The sequence below is a fragment of the Alnus glutinosa genome, chromosome 2, assembly GCF_958979055.1.
Source record: "Alnus glutinosa chromosome 2, dhAlnGlut1.1, whole genome shotgun sequence".
NCBI lineage: Eukaryota > Viridiplantae > Streptophyta > Magnoliopsida > Fagales > Betulaceae > Alnus > Alnus glutinosa.
This window is the reverse complement of record NC_084887.1, coordinates 21,581,974-21,595,953: the sequence shown is the minus strand read 5'-3', so window position 1 is coordinate 21,595,953 and position 13,980 is coordinate 21,581,974. Positions and strand designations below refer to the sequence as shown.

At 32.2% G+C, this 13,980-nt stretch overlaps 1 protein-coding gene across 1 annotated transcript; it reads right to left on the bottom strand.

The window, feature by feature from the left end:
* Positions 1-8,852: 8,852 nt before the first annotated feature.
* LOC133861674 (probable pectinesterase 8) lies at positions 8,853-12,260 on the bottom strand. Its single transcript, XM_062297459.1, has 5 exons — positions 11,905-12,260; positions 11,636-11,807; positions 11,297-11,503; positions 10,641-10,900; positions 8,853-9,071 (listed from the first exon to the last, which is right to left on the bottom strand). Exons 1-5 carry the CDS (start codon positions 12,249-12,251, stop codon positions 8,900-8,902), a joined length of 1,158 nt encoding a protein of 385 aa, XP_062153443.1. The 5' UTR covers positions 12,252-12,260; the 3' UTR covers positions 8,853-8,899.
* Between the last annotated feature and the right edge of the window lie 1,720 nt (positions 12,261-13,980).

The following is a 13,980-nucleotide window of genomic DNA, read 5'->3' as shown; positions in this document are numbered from 1 at the left end:
TTTGAAGGGGTTATGTGTACTTTTCCCTATAAAATAATATATAGCGGTACAGAACAAAAATTGACAATGAAGAATATAATTTAAAGGAAAACGCAATTCAACATAGCCACGAAAAAGAACAGATTGGATCTGATACCAATTGTTTAAAATAATTCATATTAATCTGTCCTACTTCATAGCATGTGAAGAAACAAAATATAAGCGTACTTTCATTGTTTGATGATGAGCTTGACAACTCTGATTTTTCAGCCATCGTCCTGTTTGTAGTGTGTGTGGAGTTGTCTAATTACCCAACCCTAATTTTTAGATGACCTAACAAAGTCTAATGAGCCAACTCCATTCATTTATAGGGTGAGAGTACATGACTTCCTCAAATGCTTACACAATAGGTTTAGCTCATTATGGACCCAAAATAAAAAATGGACTATGCTAGTCCACCCAAAAGGAATTAATACAACAAAGTCTCTTCCACGCCTTCATCGCAGCTCCATATGGAAAAATAATACCAAAATCAAGTCTGCAAGGTTCAGATCTACCGATCTATGGAAGCCCTATCGCCCCCAACCACCGCACGCACAACTGGCATAATCTCCACGAGCCCCACGTGCCGCCATCGGAACTCCTCTCGGCCAAACAACCACCAAAAGTGGTGTCTCAGCCCCAGATCGATGGATCTGTGCATTTTGACCCTCTTCTAGCCATGCACGCACCGCCACGCGCCTCCAAGACATTTGCCATAATTCCTACATGCATCCACGAGCTCCACGCGCAGGAAAGATTTCGTCACGCGCCGGACTTGTCGATAGCACCTCCCACGTGCCAATACACGTCTCTTACTTCTTCAGCGTGTGTCCTTCACGCGTGACTCTATGCATCAAACTCACACATTCTAGTCTAGTCCAGTCCAAAACTAATTTTGAGCGTCCAACCCAAACCAACAAGTTTCAAGCCGGTTCGGTCTATAGGGTTTGAAGACTCGAGCAGGCCCAATCCTCCTTCGGCCTAGTTGTCCAAGCCGGTCGTCAACTCAAATTCAAACCACTCAATCCACTCTAGCTGGTTAGATCCGAGTAATTTATTTTCAGGCCATGTCGACCCATAAAATGGTCCACGACTTTCAGGCCAAATTCGCCCATTAAATCGGCCCAATTCAACTTGGTCAACCAGGTTCATGAACTCCAATCCATACATGGGCCCAAGGCCATCACAACCTAGATTTTCTTTCAAGTCAGGCACTGCCACAGCCAGACTCCTCTGCCGCCACTAGCTGCCAATCTTCGGCCACCATCTACCACCACCGCTAGGGGTGGGCAAATACCTGCGAACCCGCCCCAACCCGCATCCGCCGCCCCGCCCTAGCCGATTTTATTTGTTTTTTTTACGGGTATGGGTTGAAATATGGTATATCTGTGCGGGGCGGGACGGATTGCGGGTTGGGTTTTAAAAAATCCCGGGGACCCGCCTCGCCCCTACCAATAGGAAAAAAAAAAATTTAAAAACCCTAAGCTTGCACTACAGCCTCTAGAGTCTTCCTCATTCTTCTCTTCTATTCATTCTTCGTTGAGTTCGTTCAGCCTCTCTTCTAATCTTCTCTTCGTTATGTCTCAGTCTGAGACTCTGAGGAAGAAGACAATCCAAAGAAGTGAAAAGAGATTATTCATGCATTGGTACAGCTGGAACTGGGAGCCATGCGTTGGTTCGAAAGAATCAAAACGCACAGGTATTTGCCTTTTGAACCAACTAGTAAGCCATTATTCATTTATTTGTTTATTCAAACACATGGGTAAACCATTATTCATTTACAAAATGGCACGTGGACTTCCCTCATTACTTCACGCTTTTCTCCTTTTCCTTTGTTTCTTTTCCTCACTTCTTCATTTTAACCCTATCGCCGTAGTGCCTGTGCCGCACACCTCTTCTCTTCATTTTTTTTCCTCTCTTCGCAGCTTCCCCTTGCGCCGCTCTTCGCCTCTTCATCTTCTTTGTTTTAACCCAAGTGCTGCAGTATTTTTAGATAAGATTGAAGAAGTTGAAGAGCGACGCATCACTCCCGCCCCGCCCCGCCCTGCCCAACCCGCACCCCCTGCCCCGCACCGCACGGATTCTCCCTTTTTTTGTGTGGTTCGCAAGTGAAATTTTCTCAATCCGCAATAGTGCGGGGCGGGGGGAAAAAGGGCGAAAATTCACCCTGCCCTGCCCCGCCGCGTGCACACCCCTAACCACGGCCAGGATTTAGGCACCTATTCCGGCCATCTCTAGCGACTTTCCTGACAACGAAAAAAAAAAAAAAAAATCTTTTGCCCTTTCTTTTTCCCAAGATCAAGCTTGTACCTTGAATTTGAGGAGAGATGTTAAGAATATTATATTATTCTCTAGGCTTATTGTCTTTCTTATTAAGATTTATTCCTTACCTTATGTAGTTTAAGGTTTCTAGCTCACTGCTCATTATCTCTGTATAAATAGAAACCTATGTAATATTGTTATATATACTACTTCAATATAATGTAATCCATTGGATGCTTCCGCTCTTTCTCTCTTTCATATATTTCTCAAATATATTTAACATTCCTAGTTCAGAAAAGCTCAAATGTTAAAAGATCTTGTTGAATTCAATTTTTTGGTTTTTTGTTCGGCTGTAAGGGTTTTGTTCATTTATTTATATATGTCAATGAGTTGATCAATCTCATAGTCATTAATCATTACATAAACTTATATAGATATTAATACTGTGTTTTCTTTGGATTTTAGGTCACTTGTGGCATTTTATTAATGAAATGGATCTATAAATATATAATACTGTAAATTGAAGTTTGTGATAATTGAAGTTTAGCTCACTTGTGATAATTGAAGTTTGTACTTTCAGTTCCAGATCATTTAAATATATAATACTGTAAATTGCATTACTTCCTGAAACTTGAAGAGGGAACTCAGAAAATAAAGATGACTGGTTCCTGCTACTTAGCCAATTGATCATGGATTCTAGCATGTTGATTATGAATTTCTTCCTTTTAAAGTTAGATGGATACATTTAACAGAATTGATTATGTTGCAATTTCATTGGTCTATGAACAAGGTTGGTAGTAAAGTACAATTCTAAATTATATGGAGAGGAAAGGTTAGTGAAGAATCTTCTACAAGTTTATCCAACTATAATATTGTCATGAAGAACATGTGGTTTGATAGAATATGATAAAGGTAGCTTTGGTGTTGCACACCAATTTTATGATTATCTTTTTTATTTCATAATCAGTTCTTTCTATCAACTTGAATGGTAGTTCTTTGAGTTTTTTTTTACCTTTTAATTTTGAGTTAATTCCTTGTTTATTGCAGCCTTAAAATATATAAAAAGAAAGACCAAATTAACAACATACTTATTGGCTTGTATTAGGATTTAAATATTAACTTTATCTTATAAATACTTTTTTATATATGGTATTGAGTTTTTAATTAATGTTATATATTACGTAACGAACTACCTTTATTATTATCAAACACAAGGAATTAAACACGTACCTCCTCAACTATGAAAAAAAAAAAAAACTGTACAACAATAGAAGCGTTATATTAAGTTTTGGTTTTGATAGCAGAAGCTTAATTTGTATTAATTTATTGGAATTTAAAACTAACAATAGTACATTCAAATAAATAAATATTTCTGTACAGATTAAAACAACACGATATAATGTTAATTTGGCAAACTTTATTGCAAAACAAAGATCCTGACACAATAAGTAATTTTATAAGGAGGATTAGAGTCTTGTGTTTTTGCAAATGTCATGTGACTTAAAATTATTATTGAATTTGAGATGTTCAGTATTGAATTTTGATCCAATTACAATTTTAAATGCCATATAACATTTGAGAATATGTATACTAATCTTGTAAAGATTTTTGTATACATATAGCACATGTTAGTATAAACATAATTATTTGCTAAACAAATACGCAGCGGAAAGTAAAAGAAATGATTTAGGGTTAGCTCTAGCTATCTTTGCTCAAACGTTTCAAATGGCATCTGAAAACAAAATAATAAGAAGTATTTTCTTACTTATGCCTACTGAATGTCGTATTGATAGAGTACACAAACTTTTTATTTATAGGCTAGGTCAGGCACCCTCAAAATTCGTATATACTGTAATTGTTCCTCTCATCAAGGAATAATTAATTAATTAAATTGATTTAATATCAATTTACAAATTAATGCCAATAACCATTGATTTGATTTGATTCCATTAGGTAATTTAATACAATTAAATTATGATATCGTACACCGTATATACAATTTATTATTAAATACAATAAATCATATACACTTGTAGCATATAGGCCATATATAGAAGATAAAATCTTACATTCTCTCATTTAGCTTTAATGACACATGTTCTTATGGTGTTAGGTTTTTTAGTGTGGCCAACTATTATGGAATTTCTAAGAAATGTTTCACATGAATCATAGCTGTAAAACCATTATATGATAGGTCATTCCTTCCATATTATCACAATGTGTAACAGTTCTTATATGAGTACCATAGGAATAATTAGTCTTTATGAATGAACTTCCTATAAGTTATTCGAGTCTAATTTTATTTATCCCCATAGATAAAAACAATAAATGTGCACAAAAAAACTTTATAATAATAACTTTATGTCTATAGATCAAATAGAGAGAAACTAAGCAAAAATAAGGAATTAATGAGTTTCATATACTTCACATGACTTTATTCTTTCTTTACTGGTAAACCTTTAGTCAAGGAATCCGCAATAATTAATTTAATACTTATATGTTCAATACACTTTATGTCTCTTAATGTTATCTCTCGTATTAAGACACTTTATGTTGATATACTTCTATTTCTACTTTGAAAACTATAGTAGAATTATCGCAGAAAATCTTTATGGGTGTAACTATAAAATCGACAATTTTGAGACCTTTAACAAAATGTCTCAACTATCATGCTTGTATAGTGAATTCATAGCATGTAATAATTTTAGCTTTCATGATAAGCGTATCAACTGTAGTCTGCTTACTACATATTAGGATATAACATTTTAACAATAAGAAAAAATATCATGAAGTAGACTTTCTACTATCTACACATTTAGCAAAATTCAAAATTCAATATACCAACAATGACTCAAAATCTAAACCTTTTGAGACTTAAGTTAAGCTATCATATCTTTCATTCCCATAATTTGTTTAGAAACACTTTTAAAACTGTAAAATGTTTTTCTTTAAAGCTTTTTCTATTAGAGTGCTAGCCAAAGCTTTATTATAACTTAATAAATGTTCATCAACAGACTTTATAAAATCTTTAACCCCTAAAACATTCAGGAAAAAATCCCTAATGCTTTTAGTGACATGAGATTTCATGAAAATCTAACTTAGGCGATTAAATTACTCTTACCATTCATGCTTAATAATCTCATGTGGCGTACTTAATTCCGTAGAAGTAGGTGGTTCGTTCACCCGGAGCGCCAAATATAATTTCAAACACTCCAAGTGAAAAAATACATTTTCTTTTCCAGTCAAAAAAATTATTACCATAAAGTATTGGAATATAAAACTACCAATAAGTAAAGTAGTAGGAATAGTTGCAATGATCAAGAAAATAAAATAAAATACTTTAATGCTATGAAATAACTTTATTTAAATTAATAAATACTAATTTAATAGTAAATTTTGACCTACCTGTTGGCAAAGATTACATTACACATAAAATTTACTATTTATTAGTAAAACTAATAAATTTAAACATTAATAAATAAAATTTTATATACCTGTGGGCCTAAGAGAAACTTTACCTTTAATGCTAAATTTGCTATCTTATTTTAATTAAGTCATTTAAAATAAAAACGTCCATGTAGAGATAATTAATTAAATTTATGAATTAATTACAACATGATGTTAATTTTTTTTTGTGAAGTTCATGTGTATAATGTTTATGCAATTATCATTATAAAATCGAGATGTTGTGGCTCTCCCAAATTATTATAGTAATCACGATGCAATTCATGAACATCTAATAAAAGTCTTTATAAAGTTCATGTATATAATTCTGATGCAATTATCATTATAAAATTGGAATGTTGTGGTTCTCCCAAAATTATTATAATTAATAATCACAACTTCATTAACATCTAAAAACTGTATAGAGGCCAAACTTTAGCTCTAGGAATAAAAACAAACCAAGATGAAAATGAGGTAAACAATATTCTCTAAGGAATAACCATATAAGTTCTCAGGAAAGCGAGGGGGGTCACAAAGACACTTTTAAATCCCAAAACTTTCCTTAAACAAAACTTTCGTAAATATTGTATTCTTTGATAGTACTATAAATATATACCAACATATATGGCATTGTTAATTATTCTTAGGTCTAGACATCAAACAACAATTTATATTAAACAATATAAATTATAAAAGAATATTTCAAAGTTCATGCATTAAAATAATTAATACTAAACAATATAAATTTATATATCGAATAAAACTTCAATATGAAAGCATAAAACAATGTAGAACTTAACGGTTTAGAGGTTGGCACTTTATGGACTTAAAGCTCCCAAGTTCTAATCCCACATGAGCCTGGTTTTATTTTATTTTAAAAAATCCGAATGGGCTACTGGGTCAATCCTTTATATCGGGCAGGCAGCGGTCCACTTTATCAGGTCAGGTCTACATATTAGATTTGGTCCAGCCAACTAAATGATCCCCCCCCCCCCCCCCCCCCCCACCCCCCCCTTTTTTTTGGAACTGAAACTAGGTCGGGCTTGGTTTAAAAACCCTACCTGAAACCCAAATTTTATAACTTGAAATACTAACCCTAACCTGAAAACTTCAGCCCCTTTGCCACTATTCACATCTCTATGAACAGTGCTTGTATGCGCAGCAGTGTTTATGGTGGCACAAGGCATGTACACAGAAATTATGTATCCATCTTTGAATCAAAACGCCAAAACAAAGTGAGTGCTTCAAGGAAGCATCAACCTCCACAAGAACCCAAACATGTTGCCTGAACTTAAATTAGTTAAATTGATTTGATGTCAATTTACAAATTAATGCCAATGCCAATTAATTTGATTTGATTTTATTAGGTAATTTACTACAATGAAATTACCATATTGTACACCATATATACAATTTATTATTAAATATAATAAATCACATATACATGTGGCATATAGGTCATATGTAGAATATAAAATCTTACATTGCCATGTTATTTAAAAATTTTAAATGATTTACGGTTTTGAAAAAGGGAAAATATTTTATAGAAATTAAATAAGCTTTTTTTTTTTGTCAAAAAAGAGAAAATATTTTCGGTTGACTATTATTTTTCGTCGCACCAAATACCAAAAAATATAAAAATTATTTTACACCGAAACAAATAGAACCTACGTTTAAGTTTGAGAGCGGTAGTGGCCGGATAATCTTTGGAACCAAAAAAAAAAAAGGATCCTAAACATGGGAATCAACCAAGATAATTGTTCAAATTAAGAATTAGCTGGGAGATCAGAACAAGGATTATGGTAAAAGAAGGATTTAAGCTGATCGACAAACGAAAATATGAAATTATGCAGTTATTGTTTCATGAGTTTATGCTGGACTGTTCTTTATTGTTTGCATTGAGTTCTTTTATTGTAAATTTCCTTTCATCGTAATAATAATAAAAATAAAAAGTGTGCATGTAGATGTAGTGGAAGGATTTGTATATTCATTGTTAACAACATCCAGAGGGGTGTGCAAAGAGAAAAGACTCATGCACAACGTGCAATTATTTTCTACAAAAGTGCATAACATTTGCACCATTAAACCCTAATGTGCAAAACAGCCAAAGGCAATTATGAGAGGTCGACAGATAGTAAGCTTTTATAAAAAAATTAAATGGAAAAGTAAAGCTATTCTTCTTAAATTACCACTCAATCGTTAATTTATTGTTCAAACTACCAATTATGTCAATGTCTTCTTTACACTAAAAAAAAAATGTCAGTTCATCAATGACAAAAATGCATTTTATAAAATTATAAAAAAATCTTAAAATTATATAAAAACAAAACATAAAAACATAATTTTTTTTAAAATAAAATAAAAATAAAAAATTAAAGTTTTTCATTTGTTTTTATTATTTTTTTTTTTTAAGATTTTGTTTTTTATAATTTTCAGTTTGGCCAACCCCTTGGATTTTCATTTTTCTCGTTTTTTTTTTTTTTCAATCTTTCAAAAAAAATTAAAAAAAAAATCGTTTCTGTTAATTGTTTTTTTCAGTTTTAGTTTTTTTTTTTCTCGAATTTATAAGAATATATTTGTCTTATTGAAACTTTTTTAGGGTTATTTTTGTCATTTTGTTGGCTTTAGGTGGGACATTAACTTTTTTTTTTTTGGTAATTTAGGGGGGACAATGACACAATTGGTAGTTTGGGGGCACATTGACAATAAAGTGATAGTTTGAGAGGATGTGTACTTTTCCCAAAATTAAAAAATGATAATTAATTAATCTAGTATTTCTTATAAAAAGCAGTTTAAATTACCAAGACCCCTCCCCCCCCCCCCCAAAAAAAAAAAAAAAAATTATCACTAGAGTTTGTTTTGGTTTATGATTTTAAAAAGTGTAATTTAAAAAAATGTAGTTAAGCGTTTGGTATAATCGCAATTCAGCATTTACAATCGCAGTTTAGCCTTTAAAATAATGAGTGTTTAAAAACGCACCCCATTGCTTGCGATTTAAAAAATATTTTTTTTTTACATTTTCAAATCGTAATTTTTTTTTTTATAAATGAACTCATTATTATATAAAAAAAGAGGCACTAATTTTATTAATTAGTATTGCTACTTTTTCATTGTAGTATTGTAGGTATAAAAAAGAGGTAATAATTTCTGTTATTATATATATATATTGTTATCATATTACATGGCCTAAAGTACTGTAGGGTTGGAGCCATTGATCCCCTTCGATAAAGGAGACGTTAAGGAAAGGTAAAGCTTGTGTGTCATTGAGTCTCTGAACATAAGAAGCCCTCATCGTCATATTGGCTCCACTGCCTGAGCAATTGTATTCTCCATAGAATACAGTCCTACATTTTTTTATGGCAATCATCAAAACCACACAAAAAATAAAAAATAAAATAAAAATAAATTCAATTCAATTCAATTTTATTTGTTCAATTTTATTTTATGATAAGGATTTAAAGTTTGTGCATCTAGCGATGTTCACGATTTCATATTATTTAAATATTTTTAAAAAACGTGTCAACATTGACTTCATATATACTGTTAGATGCATTAACTTAGATTAAAATCATCTATAATTACAAAGAAATTATAGATTCTCAATTACAAACTTTAGGCCATTTTTTTGACATCGAAACGATTGAAAAATTATACATTTTAAAATGGTGGGCATGTTGTTAGCAAGGCAGTCACAAAGAATTTTCCTCACAAAAGAGTTCTTTTTTAGTTTTGCAGAAAAGCTTGTTCTTCATAAAACCAAAAGACAATTTTTTGCTCAAAGTTTTTTTACAACATACAGAGTAAGAACCTAGTGAAAATATACTCAATTCTCTATTGTAATATGCCACATTTTTAATAGGTTGCATTTTCCAAACGTTTTGAGGTAAAGAAATTGCCTAAATTTCGTAATTAATTTCTTTAAAATTGTGGGGATCGTGATTCAGTTTGAAATCTTGACCATAAAATAATGGTTAAAATTTAAAATTAGTGTATTTAACGGTGTACATGGTAGTATGTTATTTAATTTTTTTTAATGGGAAAAGTACACATCCCCCCTCAAACTACCACCTAATTGTCAATGTTCTTCCCAAACTACCAATTGTGCCAATCTCTTCCCTAAACTATCAAAACAATATTAATGTTTTCCAATCATAAAAATAACCTTCATAAAATTATAACAAAAAAACTAATATATGTAAACAAAACAAGAAATTTTTTTATTTTGTTTTAATTTTTTTCTTTCTAAAAACTGAAAAAAAAAATGGAAAACATTAAAAAAAAAAATGAAAAACCAAGGCGATCATTTTATTTTTATTTTAATTGTTTTATATTTTTTAATTTTATTTTCTTTTAAAAAAATATTGTTTTTTATTTTTTTGAAATTTTCATTTTTTTAGTTTTTTTTTTCTGAACTAATAAGAATTTTTTTTGTCTTAAAAAATTTAAGGCTATTTTTGTCTTTTTATTTGCTTAAAGAGACATTGACATTGTTATGGTATTTTAGGGAGAGATCGACACAATTGGTAGTTTTGGAGAACATTAACAAAGAAGTGATAATTTAATGAGAGTATGTATACTTTTTTTTTTTTTTAAAAGACGTATGAATATTGATATTAATTAGGTAAACCGTTAAATGTTAAAGAGATATGATACATTGTCACCTCATGACACAATCTTGACCACCTGTACCTATATATGTAGCAACTTTTACTTTTACTTTTTTTTATTTTCTTTTTTTTGAGAAGGAAAAAATATAAAATTAGCCAGAGACCATCTTGCCACGTGAATATGCAAGGTGGTCGAGAGTTGTGTTTTAGAGGCGACAAATAATCATATTTCCATGCTAAATGCGTGTGACTAGCTATAATAAATCCACGTTAAAACTGCGTGATGAGAAGAAGATGTGTACGTACTGGTCTCTGGTAGGGTCATTGAAATCATTCCAACCCTCTGGAGCAATGATATCTGTCATTGTTGTGTAGGCAAAAATGACACGAGAAAACGGCCTCCATGCTCGACCAAGCCATACTCTTCCATTTCCTCCCACGCTGCAGTTCACGAATACAAAGCCAGTCTTATCGTCCACGGAAGCTCTCCCATGAGCCGTCACTGCTCCGTTTATCACCTTTACTCCTGGGTTTACTGGGTTCGCCATGGAAATCATCTGGCAATTCTGCAGCAGTGAAAAATGCAGGGATTACTACTTTATTATTGTTTACTTTTCTTTTTTTCAAAAACTTAAGCGGATCGATCGATAGGAAATGATTAATTTTGTAGGCTCAGTTTCTACCTTAATTAGCGACACCTAAGACGTGAAATATTTAATTAAAATAAGATATCAATAGATCATGACAAGATTTGAACTCATGATATAAGAAGATGTAAATTTAATTATTTAATCAATATATACTTTAACACTCCCGACCTTTCACGTGGAATATTTAAATGAAATGAAAGGTAAATGAATGAGATTGATCGAGTTCGAATTTAGAATTTCTGTTCTGATACCATGTTAAATTATCACTTATTCCAAAAGTTAAAATTAACAATAATTAATAAGCAAGATTACCTCGTAGAGTGACCTTGCATTGCCAAAGATGAAATCAATGGAACCTTGGACATAGCAGTCTTTGAAGTAATGGCGGCCTTTATCGTCATGAAGGGTATCTTGGGCTCCGAAGAATCCACAACCCCAGAACGCAGCTTGATCTCCAGATATTCTTATTGCCACTGCTTGGGCTCCAACATCACCAGGGCTTGGAATAGGAGCTACATTCTAGCGTGATCACAAAGATTTTGAAATATTGTTATAATTAATTAATTATATATATAAGTTAAACCATAATATTATATATATATATATATATATATATATATATATATATATATATATATATATATCTCTTACCATGAAGCTTATGTTCTTGGCAATGAAGTTGGTTGAGAAAACTTGAACAGAACCGCTAAAAAACGTGCCATGCGAAGAATTAGCCGTGTCATTGAATGCAATGGCAGTCGATGTAAAGCCTTGTCCTTGAAATGTTATGTTGGGTTTCGTTCTTGGAACAGTGACTTTCTCACTGCAGGGAACAGATTGCCATGCAAGCTAGCTTAGAACGAAGCAAGAAAATAATGAATGAATGAAAGAAGATCGAGATCGATGGAGCAATTACTTACAAGTAAACGCCATTGTTGACCCATATTATGGTCCTTTTCAGGCTGAAATTTGGAACTGCGTCAACTGCTGCTTGCACCGTTGTAAAATTGCAACACCCATTTTGATCGACACAAATATACGAGGTTGTGTTAGTTTCCGGAGGAGGAAAGTCGTCCGGGAAATCATCGCAGACCGACATTACTACTGTTCCTCCCTTCTTAGGGTGTTGTTTGTGTTGGTGATGATGATGCCCTCCCGTTGAAGAAGTGATTGGAGACGAGAAGAAGGCGATCGGGCTAAAATGTTTGTAAGCCAAAACAGCAAATATGGGGACTAGGAAAGATAGAGATATGCTATGGATCCTCATTTTGTGGTACGATCGAGAGAGATGGTACGTTTTCCAAATGGAGGATATATATATATATATATATATAGACACACACATAAAGAAATATTATATATACGCACTTGAAGTGAAAGAATTGATAACATGTCTTGCAAATTACCCTGTCCTTGGGCAATATCCAGAGCTTACCAAACTTGACATTATGCTTCTTGGGAAACTGCTACTTTTTCGTAGTTGTACTCGTACGATTACTGTTACTTCTTCCTTGTATCTTGAATCTTGGCAGTAAGGTATTCAGAGAGTAACGTTAGAAGTTTCTTTTGTGTTTTTTTTTTAATTTTTTTTTTGTGTTTATTTAATAATTACGTGACTTTTAAAATTACTATTAAGCTTGTGATTGATTATTATTGATGATTTTAAAAATTACCTCAATTTTTGAGAGACACGAGAAAAAATTATAGAAATACTCACCACTCGGGTCCACCCAAAGGGTGAAACAGGTAGGGTTAAAAACCTGTAAGGTTAAAGACTTTTGGGTCAAGCTATTAGGTCAACCAGGTTGGGTTTCCAGCCCAAGGCCCGATCCAGCAAAAAAAGGGTCGGGATTTATGGGCTGACCCGAACAAGGTAATGTGGACTGACCCGCCAAAAAAGAAGCCCAGTACTCCAGATTAAAAACAAAACAAAAGGCCTGATCCAGCAAGAAAAGGGGTCAGATTTATGGGCTGACCCGAACCCTGTAATGTGGACTGACCCGCCAAAAATAAGCCCATTCCAGATTTAAAAAAAACAAAAGGCCTGATCCAGCAAGAAAAAGGGTCAGATTTATGGGCTGACCCGCCAAAAAATAAGCCCATTCCAGATTTTTTTTTTAAAAAAAAAAGGCCCGATCCAGCAATAAAAGGGGTCAGATTTATGGGCTGACCCAAACCCGATAATGTCGACTAACCCGCCCAAAAAAAAAACCCAGTCAAGATTTTTAAAAAATAAATGCTATAATGGCGCAGGTCAACTCTTTTGTTTGTCAAAATGATTAAATAGTATTTAATTTATAGTTATATCTTCTAAAAAAAACTATAATGTTTGATGCTTATTTCAATCCCATGTGATCCCTTCTTTTGATTGAAATATTTTATTTTGTTAAGCATAAATATTTTTATTGAACTGTTATGCTATTGGGATATTTTGTAACCAACATAAAGATTGAAGTTTTAAAATACCAAAATAAAATAGTGAAAATCAAAGTGACCTGGGAATAGTCACAGCATCCTAAGTCAAGATGATAATCACATAAACAAATTTGTCTTAAAACTTCCTTATTTTTTTAGAATCTATATGATCAACAGAAGTTATTGACGTTGTGATTATCATAATATTTTTAGGAATATCCACAACATCCTAATTTTATAATGATAATCGCATAAAGGTTGTTAGCATCAACTTCACAATGAGAATTAAAATTTATAGTACAATTAGTTCATAAATTTAATGACTTTGCTTTAGACTAAGGTTTTTATTTTTATGATTTAATTAGAATAATACGGTGAATTTGCATTAAAAATAATATTTTTCTATACCAATATAGGTATGGAAAATTTTATTTGTTAATTTTTAAATTTACTAGTCTTATTAATAAAGTTATTTAGTAAAATTCATGCATGATAGAACATTTACCCACGCGAAGGTTTGAATTTACTATTTGAATCAATATTGCTTAATTTAAATAAAGTTATTTCATAACACTAAAGTA

Bases quoted from the DNA above. Each gene is read 5' to 3' on its own strand.
- LOC133861674 (XM_062297459.1), bottom strand. From the start codon at position 12,251: ATGAGGATCCATAGCATATCTCTATCTTTCCTAGTCCCCATATTTGCT. The intron at 11,504-11,635 runs GTAAGAGATATA...TGATCACGCTAG, and splicing joins CCAAGAACATAAGCTTCATG to AATGTAGCTCCTATTCCAAG. The intron at 10,901-11,296 runs GTAATCTTGCTT...TCACTGCTGCAG, and splicing joins ATGCAAGGTCACTCTACGAG to AATTGCCAGATGATTTCCAT.